We start from the raw sequence: 15,665 nt of genomic DNA, 5'->3' as shown, positions 1-15,665 counted from the left end.
TATTAAAAAGATAAATAAAACAGCACATTAACATCTACAATTGTTTAAAAAAAACAACACCTTACTCAGACATATGTACAGGCACTGTTATCTTTAAATATGTTTGAGTGTTAATCAGCGTTCCATACATTGCATCACATCCACAGTATGCTTTTAAACATTGCATTCCACCAATACAGAATTTTAACAATGACTAAAACAATAGAAACATTAAAAGAAAACGGATAACGGTTTGTTCACTGGGTTCATTCCTCTACAGAGTCAATACCTTACAAGGACTTCAATCTCCCTTCCCTCCAGGACCAGTTCTCTTTTCAGATAGTCCCATCTTTGTCTCCCTTTCTGGAACTAATCATCACATGACAAAGAAGGTCAGTTATGTTCTGGAGTATTCAGCGACTGGGTGATCCAGTTATGTACAGGCACTTCTAATATGAAGCACAAACTTTGGAAACACCATGCTAGCAAGGGTTCCCCAATCATCCCCATCCCAATCAAACTGGTCTTTCATTTGGTAGTCAGACTGGTGCAATATGCAGAAACATATAACCGCATGACACCTATTCCTTATGATCTCACTGACCTCCCTAGTCAGCACGATCTGCATCAAGCTCCACGTCCTAGTTACTAAGGCCATTAACAAACACTGCTCACTTTATCTTAAGTAGTGCCTATGTCAAGTGCTGATCCTTGTTTAGGTGAATTTGAGGTAGGGAAATATCCCCCAGTAGCCACTTTGCTCCTTCATGAAATAAGAGAAGGCTCGGGTAATAATGGTGGAATCAGAAGATTGGAGGAAATAGCCACAACGCATAAAAACATCCTCCATAGCTGTTGATTAAAGAATAAAGAAATGTACATTACTAGTTCAAGAAAGACAGGCTGACATAGGGCTGAAGTACAGGATTGAATGGAGCTAGAAGTTGGCAGGAAATGATGAAGATTATCCAACTGCATGGCTACACAATGCATGAATCGTTTTGCAGCCTTAAATACCAGAATAGATGAGAAATGACCCTCAGGAACATGAAATAATTAGACTTCATGCTAGATAGGTAATGTCTTATAATAAATGACTGGAGAATCACCTTGGACTGGCTTTCTTTGAAAATGAGAAAACCTCAGTAGGAATACTCTGGAGGCAAGCAGTGCCTTTTGGCATACCACCATGACTCTGGCTGTTGTGCAGAACTTTCCAGGACAGCCTACTGAGACGTGGTGACCACCAACCAAGACATATGACACCAAGGCCAAAGAGAACACCCACTCAGTGGCACACTACCACCGGCTGCTGCCCAAGGGAAGGACTATGACTCTAGAGGCCAGAAAACTATAGAAGGCTCTCCATTTGTGTGAGGCAGCCGGAGACGCAGGGACTACAAATGGATTTGATGATCAGGTAACATCATGTCAGGCTGGGAAAAACCACTCAGAAACAGCGTGGTCATAACAGTACTTCCCCTTATTGGAGAATCTGGCTTACTGCGATAAAAATGACAAATCAGGATGAGGGCAAGAAGCAGAAACCCATGATCTTTCACTGACAAGGTATCCTAACCACTGTGTCCGGTATTGTATTTTACATCTGGAAAGGTGAGAATCACGATTATCATTGATTTCTGTGTTTCCATCAGTTAGATGATATGGCAAAAGTGGAGAAGTGTGATAATTATCAACATGATATGGCTAAAATTACGAAAGATGAAAAGTTGGCTAATTCTTTCAGGAAGACAGTAGCTTCAAATGGTAGGCTACCGGATTTATCGGCTTGGAAGTAGTAGGGTCTAAAGTACCTTGGTCTAAACCGGATTCGAAAATAGTAATTAAGGAAAAAAAAAAAAAAAAAAAAATCGGGATGACAACCAAACTTTAGCACCAGGATGGAATTCAGTTATTACAATGACTGATCTTTTTCCTTGGAAAGTTGTAGTTTCTTGACTGTCAATTCTCTTGGTTTGTTTGAATGACCAAAGAAATGTTCTGCTGCGCGCACCAAAGGAATTAGCTGGGTAGCAATGGAAAGTCTACATGGATGAAACTCTTAAAAGCAGAAAAACAGAAGCCGTGGTTTCAGAACGAATAAAGTTTTATGTGTTAGAGGCAGGTCCTCAATCCAATATTCCTGAGTGACATTACTGTAACATCATATTGTTCCAAAATCTGATTAGTTGTTTTAGTTAGAACACTGAAATGTGAATGACAGCTGGAATACAGGGATTTCTGAACACCCAATACTGAAACTCCTGTCGCCCAAAATCAAGAGAGAAATTTGAATTCTCTGTCAGAAATAATATTTTCTGATAGTCCAAGTAAACAGAAACATGGAAATGAAGACTTTATTTGTCCATTTCCTCAGCTAAAAGAATCTCTCTTTAAGAAGTGAGAAATGGGCCACTTTGGAGAAGAACTGTAGGAGGCTGGCCTTGTGTGTGGTGGGTACCTGAGGTACTTACAGCTTACAGAAGATCCAGATATCCCCTATTAGTGTAGTGTATGCAGTGTCTAAAAGCCAGGCTCTCTAGAGGTAGCTGTGGATGAGCAGCCAAGGTTTACCTAGGAGACATGTTAAGCTCATGCAATACCACTGTAGTCACACAGCACTTACACACATGCAACAAAACACTTACAAAAATAAAGGCTCTTTATTATATTAACACAGTGCCAAAACACTAGATAGGCAATACTACAATAGAATGTAAGTAAACACACTAAATATGTACACTAGTAATCAGTAATAGGCATAAAAAGAAATAGAAAACAGTACAAATGCAAACAGACAATAGTGACCCTAGAGGGAGCCCAAACCATATACTAAAAAAAATGTAATACGAACACAGGACCCCCACCTAGGTAAGTGGGATGTGTAAAAGGGAACTTGGGGTACTAGAAAACCCTAAAGGTGAGTACCACAGTGCCCCCCAACGACCAGGAAGAAAGGAGTACATTTCTGGATTTTCCCCAAACCACCCAAAAGGAAGGAAAAGAAAATGCAACACTCAGACAAGACTGCAAGAAACCAGTGGCGGCATCCTGAAGAAGGGGACCAAGTCCAGAAGACACAAAAGAGTCCAGGGGGAGCAGGAGCTACTACCCACCGAGCTGTGGTTGTAGGAATTGGTCGACGGTAGGATGAAGACAGTCAGGAATGCAGCCCTGGAGCAGGTGAAGAGTTCCTGGAGGATGCAGTCGACGTTCCACGCTGGACGGATGATTGCAGTCGGCAGTGGCATGAAAAGCCACCAACAAGCCTTGGCAAAGGCAGAAGTCGCGGTGAAGCATAAAGTGAAGCTGCCAGGGTCCAGCAAGACAGAATCCAAAGAAGAAGAGGCAGCCCCCACAGGCGACCCACTGGACAAGGAACCAGGAGTCACATATGAGCCCACGCAGCACACCTGGAAGAAGGGTCTCATGCCGCAGGAGAAGCACGCAGAGGGCTTTGCATCACAGGAAGGAGTGCTTGGCGCTGGGGCTACACGGAACCTGAAGATCCCTTGGCGGAGATGCAAACAATCCTTGGTAGCTGCAAGAGACACAGTGAACAGGAATACTGTCCTGCGGTGGAAGGCAAAGGCTTACCTCCACCAAACTTGGACAAGCTGGCAGAGAGGACCAAGAGAACTACTCTGGACCACCACCCATGAGGCAGGATCCACGCAGCTCAGGATGAGAGGAGATCCAAGCAGCCAGTTGTCGCTGCAGTTGCTGCCTGCGGTTGAAGGGAGTGACTCCTTCACTCCAAGGAAAATTCCTTCTCGTGCAGACTGAGAACTTGCCACCATCAGATGATGCACAGCCGAGGAAATGTTGCAGAAGCTGGAAGGAGCCGTGGAAACAATGTTGCAAGCAGACTCTTCGTTGTGGATGCAGATTTTCGGTTCCTGGAGGATCCAGTCACGGTTCCAGTGGCTAGAAGTCGAAGTAGAGGTTGCAGAGGAGTCCTGTTGGAATCTTGGAAGCCGAATCTCAATACCCACCCAAAAGAGAGACCCTAAATAGCCCTGAAAGTGGGATTGGTCACCTAGTCAGGTGACCACCTATCAGGAGGGGGCTCTGACCTCACCTGCCTGAACTGGCCACTCAGATGCTCCCAGAGGTCCCTGCCAACCTTGGATTCAAGATGGTAGAACCCAGGGACCCTTCTGGGGAGCGCTGGGCACCACCCCTGAGGTGGTGAGGGACAGGGGAGTGGTCACTCCCCTTTCCATTGTCCCGTTTCACACCAGAGGAGGTACTGGAGGTCCCTGAACTGGTGTAGACTGGTTTAGGCACGGAGGGAACCAAATGTGCCCTTCAAAGCATACCAGTGGCTTGGGGAGGCTACCCCTCCCAAGCCATCTAACACCTATTTCTGTAGGGAGAGGGTTTTACCCCACCCTTTCCCAAAGGAAATCCTTTGTTTTGGCTTCCTGGGCTTGAGCTGTTCAAGCAGCAGGAGGGCAAAAAACTGTCTGAGGAGGTGGCAGCAGCCCTGAAAACCCCAGAAGGCTGGTAGGAACAGTGCTGAGGGTCCTCTAAGGAGCTCCGAATGCATAGAATCATACTTCCAATACTGGCAACAGTATTGGGGTATGGTTCCGAAATGTTTGATACCATTCATGCCTAGGTTCGGAGTTACCATTATGTAGCTGGACATAGGTAGTAACCTATGTCCAGTACACACATAAAATGGCGTTCAGTCTCTCACGAAGTCCAGGAAAATGGAACTGGAGTTTGTGGGGGCATCTCGGCTAGTGCAGGGGTGCCCTCACACACAGGCACTTGCGCCCTGCCCGTGGTGACTTACAGTGACCTGGTGCAGTGACCTGTAGCGTATGCACCCTTTCACGCAGGCTGCAATGGAAGACCTGCAGACGCTTTGCATGGGCTCCCCATGGGTGGCTTAATACATGCTGCAGCCCATGGGGATCCCCTGGTACCCCAATGCCCTGGGTACCATATACTAGGGACTTACATGGGCGCACCAATATGCCAAATGTGGGGTGTATGTGGTTTAAGTAACCAAGTTTAAAGGGAGAGAGCACAATCACGGGGGTCTTGGTTAGCAGGATTCTAGTGAACACAGTCAAGCACACTGACAAACAGGCAAAAAGTAGGGGTAACCATGCTAAAAAGAGGCTACTTTCCTACAAGGACTCAATCATCACTAAAATTATATGTTAACTCTTAGAAAGCAGTAAATAAACAATAAACTGAACTGAATAAGTACGTCAATGATAAGGAGTGAGTGGCAGTCGTAGCTATCCGAAGGGCCTCATGATCAGCCTTAGCCTGGGTGCAGACTGGACAAGTGTGAACATAATGTTGTGTATCTGGACTTCCAGAGGGCCACCAAAATCAACAGATAACTCCAGAACTGATCTAACTACCCTATGACCACATACAGCTGAATCATGACGTGTCGAGGACCTCTTTATGCAATTCTTTAGTTGCAATACATAAGGGTTTTTGAATGTCATTTAAAGTCTCAGTTGATTTGAGCATAGACACAATTGTTAAAAAAAAAGTTGCACCACACCTATGATTCAATTAGGTAATTAGTAAGATTGGTGCTTGTGAAATGGAGACAGAAAGGTGCATTGGCTACCACATTTTCAGACCCTGTAATAAGTGTTACAAAATAAATATATATGCCCATAAAGCTTATTGATGGCTTAACATTGCGTATTCTGTAAAATGTTAAATTTCCACGAACAGTTCTTCCTTCAAAAGGTTATCACAATGCCATCAAAATATGCTTCCACTCTTCACTGGCATATGTCATTGCCAGAAACTTTATAACTGAATGTTTGTTCAAGTCACAACATTCAATAGATAAAATACAGGATGTTCAAGACCATCATCTGGTTGCTCTTATTGGAAGACAGCACCCACGCATTATCAAAAGTATTGATTTCCATGATAAATTTCGTTGTGAGATCTGGATGTTATAATACTGGGGTTTTACTGAAGGCCTTTTCAAGAGGAAAGGCATCTTCAGTTGTCTCATCCTAATGGAAGCCTTGTCGCCCATTTTCTTTCTTGAGAAGATGTGATATAGGAAAATTCTTATGAGTCAGCTACCAAGTGCTACTTAAACTGAGAAGAGACTTCTAGCGATACAGTCTCCCTTCATTATGCGCCCGATTATGACCGGTGGTGGTCTGACCACTGCCAAAGCGGTGGTCTGACCGGTTTGGTGGTGGTCTGACCAGCACATTATTAATGCGGCGGTCGTGCCACGGTCGGACCACCAGCTCTGCCAGGACACCACATCCTAACAGGCTGGCGGTCCTAATCCGCCAGGGCAGCACTGCAAGCCACGCCACCCTGTAGATTACGACCCCCCCCCCTCCGCCAGCGGTTACATTGCTGTAGCACCACCAGGTAAAGGCTGGAAGTGACGGGGTGGATGGTGCACTTGGCATGGGCAGTGCAGGGGCCCCCTGGCCAGCCCTGTTGCAAAGTTCACTGTCTGCTTTGCAGACAGTGAACTTTCTGATGGGTACTGGCACACTCTACACAGTACAGCAATGCTGCTGGCTCGATTACGAGCCGGAGACAATGCTGTAGGCAGTTTCCCACTGGGCCAGCCGACAGAAACTCTGTTTTCGCCCGCTGACCCAGCAGGAAACTCATAATGGGCCCAGGGGGAGGCGGCCGCACTGGCGGCAGCATGCCTGTCGGGACTTCGGCGGATGGTATAAACCGTTCGCCAAAGTCATAATGAACCCCTATGTGTCTGCCAGGCATTACAACAGTGGCCACAAACTACATGTCTGGGATGAATAGCTGCTCTTCTTTTGTTCTAGACCTAGTAAATGAAGCTCACCCTGTATGACATGGTTTAATAAAGAAATTCTGTGCATGTTTTATCTGGGGAGGAAACATTTTGTGGGCCTACAGTTGCCTCTTTGTGACTTGGGCATGTATGAGATGTCTGTGATATATGATACTAAGCAGCTCTGACTGGTCTCAGAATGGTCACTGATTTAATCAGATACACTATGGACACATATTGATCAAGAGATGGCAGGGTCCTCATTGTGGAATGTGATTTGGCTACATAAAAATGGTAGACGCAAAGCTTTGTTTAAGCAACATTGTGCAGCCTTTAATGACAGCTGGGATAGACTGACAACTACTTTGTCACCAACAACTTGCTGTTATCATTTACCCAAATTCACTATAATCAACATATAATGAAAGCAATGACTAAAAATTAATGCATTTGAGAAATGAAGAAGTGGGACTATAGAGGTATAACAGATATGTTTGTAGCAACCATTTGATTGGTGTACAAGTGATTACAAGAAGAGGATTGTCATTTACTGATGGTGGAGGAAAAAAAGAAGCTGCTATATGGTGTGTGTATATACCCAGTTTGAAAAGCTCTTCAGAAACGACTAGACTTCTAGGGGTCTTATTTGAGAGTTATATGGTGGGAGTGGCGCTTAGGGTTGAGGTGTACTAGGGTACTACAAATGGCTATGATGATACGGCAGTGAGAACAGTGAGAGTAGCTATGGGTGGATTTGCCTAAAGCCTCAAGATTAGTGCCACACAACAAAATATATTTTAAGTGTATGACTAACTAGTACATGACTCACAAGAAACTGAAATGTATGTTTCCCAGTACTGATGGCTAATGTGGTTGGGGGAGGGAGCTGGTTGGGATGAAAATAAACAATATATGGTTAATCAGCACTTGACTATTGTAAGGTTGACTGGTCAGAATTAAAGTGCTCAAGGACGCTTAGTAATAACGGATCTACCTAATATTCTTGTGTGGAGTTTGAAAGGTAAATACTATGATGGGTTCATACATTAGACCAACAAACCAGGCACCCATAGTCATGAATTCCTAACATGATGTTAGTTATTATAATATTTTTTATTTTGGGAAGGGATTTAGGGGGTGTGGAGGGACAGAGAAGAATTGAGTTTATGCAACATTAAGGGAGCTCAAATCTATGCACCAAGTCTAATTCTTGAGCATATTTTTTCTGTAAAAGCTCTACATGTAAATTTCAAGAGAAGGGAGTTATGAAATAAAAAGTCAGTTAGGCTACTAAAATTCAAGATGCATGAAATAGTAGTCAAGACAATGCTGAATCGCTAGAGAATTATCAGCTATACCAAACTGATGTAGTCATTCCCACCTATGAGCTAAGTGGCTTCTCAGCAAGATATGCGCAAATAGATCAAATGTCATGTCCTCATTGTCATCTCAATAACTCTGCTGTACAATCTTGAGGAAATATTATACATCAAGAAGAAGTCAAACAGCCTATGGGTCTCTAACCTCATCAAGATAATCAACACCTCTATGCAAAAAGAATTTACTCAGCTGGCCTCAGTCTACTCTATTGTAGCTTGAAAGAAAACGTGGACCTGACAAACCCTACCAGTTTCCAGGAAATTACTACTCTGCTCTTTATTGCAAGTATTGTGGAATCCAAGGTTACTTCCAGTTCCAATTATACCTAGAAAAGATTACACTGTTCCCAGATTTTAAATCTGGAGTCTGAGACAGAGGTCAGCAATTTTTTCTAGCCAGTTATTATTTTTTTTTTTTACCTTTTCCTTCTGTGTCCTCCAGTCTTCACCAGTGGTTGCCTGTGTTTACCATATTTTAAACACATATGCTCCAATAATACCACTTCACTGAGGGTTTGATCTACAGTGTCAGCAACATGCCAACAATGCCAAATTGTGTGTGATCCCTACAAATTAAACAATGATGCCTCGTGTGCCTAACATATGGCACAACAGTGAATATGGAAAAGAGCTGGCAGTGTACAAATGACAATAGCAAATGGGCCCTTCTCTGGTCTTAACCTTGAAGAAGCTTTTGTATAAAGTGAATGAAGCCTTACAGATCATCTGCTTACTGGCTTCGGTAAGAATAGTAGTCATTACCATGCCAGAAAAAGTCCATACTGGCTTTAAATGATATACATTTTTGTCTATCATAAATAATGATGTTAAAAAGGATCAGCAAGGCAACACTGACCAGATTGGCAAATGCTGTCATTTTGTTGGCCCATCATGACCAAACAGGCTTTATACCTTACAGGAACAAGGTGGTGAACCTACGCAGACTGGAAATACCGGTCAAGTATTCACTAGAAGACAGTGGGAAATACCGTTATACAGAAAATAAATTCCACATGGTAGGCTGGGACTATAGGCCCTTATACTATAAAATGGATATTATATTATTTCCTGAACGTAAGAGTCCAAACAGGAAGTGTGGTTTCTGACAGTTGGGAGCTAGGCAGAGGGACAAGACAGTGATGATAATCTCTGTCACCACTCGTTCGCCCTGATAATGAAGCTGCTTGCACTAATGACAAGAAAAACCCTAGAAGACTGAGGAATTGAAACTTGGCACTGTAAATATGTAGTATGTTTAGATGACGACAATTCTTTGCTCTTTTTGAGGGACCCTGAAAGGGCTGTCCTAATATGCCTAAATTTCTAGATGGTTGCAGAGGGTTATACAGTTTAAAAACAAAGTGATCCAAGTCACACTTGTTCGCACTTGGAACAATGGCCTACTGTGATGAGAGCCTACTCCCACAGTTGAGTTTACAATGGCAACTGAAACATTTGAAATAATTGAAAATGACATTTACTCATAATAGTGATGATGACATGGCCATGAATGTAGGTCAAGTAATGGACAGAACTGGATGGTTAATTCCATTCTGAAAGAAACTTCACCTCTCACTGATTAGTCATGTTGCCTCAGTGATGTGGATTCTGGCCAGGTGTCTATATGTTTTCCAGGGCATAAAACAAGTGTTTCTTGGGTTGGTCTTTAAAAGAATAGATGCAATGCTGACTGACGTGTTATGGATGGTTACTTGTTCCATGGAAAACTGAATACTTTTAAGATACCTTATTGTAGGGGGAGGGCTGGCCCTTCCTGAATTGGAATGTTATTACTCAGCCTTGCAACTTCAGCATTTTCCCATGTGGTGGAGGCAGTGCCTAACCTGGAGGAGTTGTGGGACAGATGCCACAAAGGTAGTCCACTACACCACTTGCTCATGTCCTCATGGAAAATGAAGCTTAGAGTTTGATGTTTGATTCTCTTGAGTAATGAGATCTGGAAATGGATAACAGAGGATGTTGAGATGTGTCCCATTACAACCAGCATCAACATTTGGGGTTGTCCAAACTCCTTTTAATAAGGGAGGCTGAATGCGTGAGTTGGATTGAGTGTGGATACTATAAAATGGAAGGCTCAGATTATGCCTTTGTGACCTTTGAAGAGGCTATAACTAGATTTGGCATTGAGAATGCCAAATTTCTTGTCAATGATAGAATACCGAAAGCTGCGTAACTGACATGGGTGGACTTTCCTGGGAGGCAACCTGACTTACTGATGCTGCCTACACTGGAAATGTTAATGCAAGGTGGTAGACTGGTTTCAGCTTTACTTAAGACTCTAATTGATTAAAAAACATGAGTATCTGTCTGTGCTATGGAGTGATGAAAGGACTGCCTTGCAATTAATTGCCCATGGATATAACAAATTTTGTTCTAAAAGACCCTGAAGTAATGCAAGACTTCTCCTAATACATTTTAAATTACTTTGCAGAACATACCATAAATCAGCATTGAGCAAAATCTAGAAAAACCGGCACTAGTCATTGCCCGAGATGCAGACACAGCACTGCTGACCTGCTGCAAATGTTATGGATGTGCCCAGTTCAGAAGCTGTACTGGCTTGGAGCCTTATACCTTTTAAAGACAACAGATGGCCCCACATTCACATTCTTTGTTATGTCTTCACCCTACACGTAAATGGGAAACACCTGGTTTAAATTTGTAGCCTAGGCTTCGCCTTGATGTCAGCGAAGAGGCAGATTATTATACATTGGCTGCAGCATACAGACCCTTAAATTCCATTGTGGAGGAAGGACAATAGAGAATGGATGGTGGCTGAAAAGACCTCATTTCACTACCCTGAAATCTGTGGTTTCTCATGGCCAGAAATAAGCAACACATTGCCTCTCATATCACTGCTTCATTCTTCATAACCCAGTGTGTTGGCATATTCGTTTGTGATGGCTTTCATTCTTTACTTTCAGCAGAGACAGTTATTGCATATTTATCTGTTATTATTTAACATTTTACTTATCTTATCTGGATGTGCTCTATAATGGGTTTCAGTATGCCACCATTTGGTCTTTATATGTCCCCCCATGTTGTCTTTATATACAGCACGCTGACAGCCTTTCAGTTGTGGCGTGCTTTATTAAAATGTGAAATAAATAATTGAATTTCTGGAAAGTTTTAAAACTATTCAGCAAGGAGTAGCAATCAACAAAATTAGTACAGTTAACATTTTCTTTATTCATATCAGTTCACTAGTAGGTTTGACACTACTGTAATTTAAGAAACTGATTTTGGTTGTTGTGGTGTGTCTGGACCCAGTTTCACCTCTGAATTGCATTAGTATTTCTTTTTATTTTATTTTATTTTTTACAAACATACTTTGAATGGCTTGCTTTAGTTTTTCAACTTATAATGTTGCACCTTATTTTTAATGTTTGTATGCAGCCATTTGAAATGGTCATGCTATGGTTTTGGAAACTCTTGTTAACCTTTAACACCCTCTTTTCACTTTGGGTTAGGTATGTCCAATGAGTCTTTGCAAGTCATTCACATTATCACACCTAATTCCGACTATTTTCAGAACTTTCAATCAATGATCTTATTCTTCATTAGGAGCTGGCCGTTAGTCTTCCATAGTCTGTATGATTTTATATTTCTTATTGTGGTTGGTGGTCTCCAAGAAAGTTCCCTGTTAATCCTTTTGTTGAAGAGTTCAAATATATTAATGTTAAACCACTTACCCTGAGATAATTACAGTGGTAGGGAATGTTTCAAAGTGAAATTAAAAACAAAAGCTTCAGTTGACTAACTTTGCAATGTTCAGGCCTTTGAAGAACCTTGCAATGTCTTGGTCAGATGACTGCCATGGCAATCCCCGTGCCCGGATTACTGTGTTGTCATCCACAATCTCCGTCTTGCTGCTGTAGAGTAAAAACAAAATACATGTGTGTTAAAACATTGTTTAGTTATTTATTCATGCTAGCTTAAAGCATTCTACCCATTCCAGAGATGCTTCTGGGGAAAATAGAGGTTTAGAACTCTTCTGCAAATTCTCCAAATTTACTTCATTTTCCGACAACTAGAATACAGTTTTTGATAGACTACTTTGCATACCCTTTAATTGGAGGAACTGTCTCTATTGGTTATGGCCTTAGAGATCCACCCCAGTTATAACAGACCATATGTCCAGACTTTCTGAAAGTGATCTACAGTGGAGTAGATCAAGGAGAGCAACAGATCAGAAGGCTAACTGTCTCTTGTGAACCAAGTTGTTGGATTCTAAAAACACATGAACTTCACAATTTACCTCGGTCGTGATTTTGCTAATAAAGGGGAGACTAGATACTGGCATGTATTTCTCTGGATTGAGCAAAGTGGCCACAAGTTTCTTTCACATAGTGGAGTTGGGGGGGTGGGGGGGGGGGGCTAATTTCCTAGGCACTGAAGCTTGTAGTAAACACATATTTATGATTTGTGATACTAAAAAGGCTTTATGAAACTAGCATAACCATAAAAAGAGAAAAACAGCAGAAGAAAACCTACAAATGTAGTAAACCCCTAACATTAAATACCACAACAAATGGAGATGATTTTCTAGAACATACAGAGATGTTGGTATATCATTCCTGATTGTTGAACAAAGGAATTGCCCATTACTCTCAACCTTTCATTAGAAGTTATGCTCTTTAATGTTCAACTTTCAAATTATCCTGCTTGGATATTATACACTTTAATTGAATCCTTACTCTGTGGAAGACTTTTAAATTGTTTTAATGAAATAGAACTAGAAAAATGTAAATAAGTATTTCAAATAGTAGGTTTCCTCTGCTATCCAATCAAATACTTGACGTTTGCATCCAAAATAATAATAAAGTCACGTGTAAATATGATTCTACATGGTGTTATAATAATTAGAGTTTGCATATGAGCAGAAAGAGAATTGATACTCTGACCAAAATCAGATTTTCACAATACCAACCTAAAAGCAACAAAGGCATACTAACGTGTAATTAAATATTCAACATCAAGCTTTAAAATACAATCAGGGGTGTGGCCAAGATGACTGATAGTCGTAGCTAAGCTCCCGGTAGCCTGTTTTATCAATCATCCTCCTTTGCACTCTCATACTAATCTTCCTATCCCTGCGCTTCTCCCTGGGGCCCCAGGCTCATCAGCTGCATTTTGGAGCCATGCTGTACACCCCCCTGGGTAGACAAGGAGACAGAGCTGCTGTGGGACGAGGCCAGATGGCACCTGTGATTTAGTGTGCCTGCTCAGCGGTGCTGTCTTGTCCAGCTCTAGGTCCAGTGGCGGGCCACCCTGCTGGTGTGTGTGGCCAGCTGAGGTGGAGGGGCCTATGCAGGACCTGGATCGATGGTGGACTGGCAGAGGCCACCATGCTCGGGCTGAGGGGTGCTAATTGCTCCTCCCTAGCCTGTGTGGAAAACTTCCCCATCTCTGATCCGGCCTGTTGCCAACTACTGTGGTGTTGGACGGAGCCATACCCCTTGACCTTGATGGGACATGGAAATATCCTGGGGCTCCTTTATGGTGGCCCTATCCCCAAGGCTCTGTCGGGGGTCACCAGAGTGGCTCTACTTGCATTGAGATGGGTGCTAATGTGGGTTGGTTGGAATTATAAGGTGACACTGGAGAGGTGCCTTTTGAAATGCAAATCTGCTACACTCTGCCTACCTTGATGGGTTCCATGGGTGGGACCTTAACAGGATCTCGAGGGTTGGGACGTGTGGGATGAGGCACTGATGAAGCCCTTCTAAAATGTACAAAGTTCAACTTTCACAAGTTCCATTTCTACCGCTACCTACAATTGAGCTTACATACCATCAGATGTCTCTCATCAATATATAAATTCAGCCTGTTCATAGCCAAAATTCTTATGGGGCCTTTGGGGAAAGGGGGGTATACTAGATTTACAAAACAATGGTCATCAATTCCCCTGATTTGACAGGGAACTGACGGCATGCTGGGAATGGTGGTGGGGCCCCTTGGATGACAGCAACTGGTGCGATTCTTGTATGGCATCACGTACTCTTGTCATTCTAGCATGACTGTGACTCATCCAGCTATCTCCATCACATCCATTTCATGCTAAAGAGACTGTGATGGGACAACAATCTCCTGGAACCCAAATGCATTTCTTGCCCCAACATCAATCTGGATTTTTTTCTATGTGGTATGGGTATGTGTACGGGTCTGCCCAGTTGTAACAAGGAATTTGGAAATAATATTTACCACATATACTGGGGTCTTTGGGAGATTGATAGAGGCCCTCACCATGATTTTCACATCTAACTATTCTCGAGGATGCAGAGGCGACCGCGGACACCGCACCTTGGTGGGGTAGGAGCGATGATCACCAAAAAAGCACTGCCAAGCCCTAGAAATCTGCAGCCCCCCATATTCAAATGGCATTGTGGCATGGACTAGTGTGCAAAACATGAGGTACCAATCTATGTGGCAAAGGGATTTCCCCCAAAACATGGAAAAATTGGGGTGAGGGAATGGTGTGCGTATTATGGCCTGTATCAGGTTGTCTTGCTTTCTATAGGCTGTGTAGAATACGTAAGCACAACATCTTTTGTTGTGATGGTACTATGTGTATTGTTTTGTCCTGGTTTTAAAAAACAATAACATTTGACATTAAGAAAAATACAATCTATCATTTTGAAGAATTGGTACAATATTCAAGATGATCATTTAAAAGGGATATTTTTCTTTAAAGAATGAAATGGCCATCTAAGGATTCAAACATACAGTGTGTAATACAGACCTTTAAGAAAGGTGCTTATCCATGCCTACATTGTGGCAATTGTTGCCAACACATTTTAAAGTGTGGCTACATACTGCATCAACTATATAGATTCCCTAGAACTATAGATGCCCCTGTACATAATACTATGTCAGTATGATAGAATGTATAGTTAACAGAAATACAGTGAATATTGATCCCACGCTCGTCTGAAAAACTCTAAATCGCCCATTGAGCTGTTTTTTTATTATAGGACATAGCATTCACTAAATACGGTTTGTAGCTCTACAAAACATATATTCTCCAAGAAAGGAAGGAGTGTTTCGGAAATATGATTTTACAATCTGAATGATGTTAGTTTGAAAAACTTGACTCAGTTCACTGTCAGGGTGTAAATGAGGAACACTAGAGAACATTTTGTGTGAATCATTTTGACACTGGATGCAGAATATATTTATTCTGTGTATATGCATACTATTGGATTAATCTATAGATTTTGAGTATTTGTGTACAGCCCTAAATATTGATGTTCCCATAGACCTCTTTATAAAACTATTTGAGATATATACTTTAATGTTTATTTGGGAACCTATATAATTCTGTACATCACAGGTTAATACTTTCAAAGTATTTGGCACGTACTATTGTGTGCTATATTTGCATAACATGTCTGTCAAATTTGTTTCTTTCATAATAAGATATGCAATTGTGTATTGTAATGGGTGATTACTTTTCTAGGGTCTAGTTGCCACGGAGGTAAGACTTACTTAAGAATTACAATGGATAT

General features: G+C 42.1%; 1 protein-coding gene across 2 annotated transcripts in view; it reads right to left on the bottom strand.

The window, feature by feature from the left end:
- Nucleotides 1-15,665, bottom strand: part of ESRP1 (epithelial splicing regulatory protein 1) — a 289,890-nt gene that overhangs the window by 172,102 nt on the left and 102,123 nt on the right. For both annotated transcript variants that reach the window (XM_069220486.1, XM_069220487.1), the window contains exon 7: nucleotides 11,919-12,029. In XM_069220486.1, the coding sequence (XP_069076587.1) occupies nucleotides 11,919-12,029 (111 nt within the window). The remainder of the gene's footprint in view (nucleotides 1-11,918; nucleotides 12,030-15,665) is intronic.

Source organism: Pleurodeles waltl, chromosome 2_2 (genome assembly GCF_031143425.1).
Source record: "Pleurodeles waltl isolate 20211129_DDA chromosome 2_2, aPleWal1.hap1.20221129, whole genome shotgun sequence".
NCBI classification, from domain to species: domain Eukaryota; kingdom Metazoa; phylum Chordata; class Amphibia; order Caudata; family Salamandridae; genus Pleurodeles; species Pleurodeles waltl.
The sequence above is the reverse complement of the archived record's forward strand: the minus strand, read 5'-3'. Positions and strand labels throughout refer to the sequence as shown.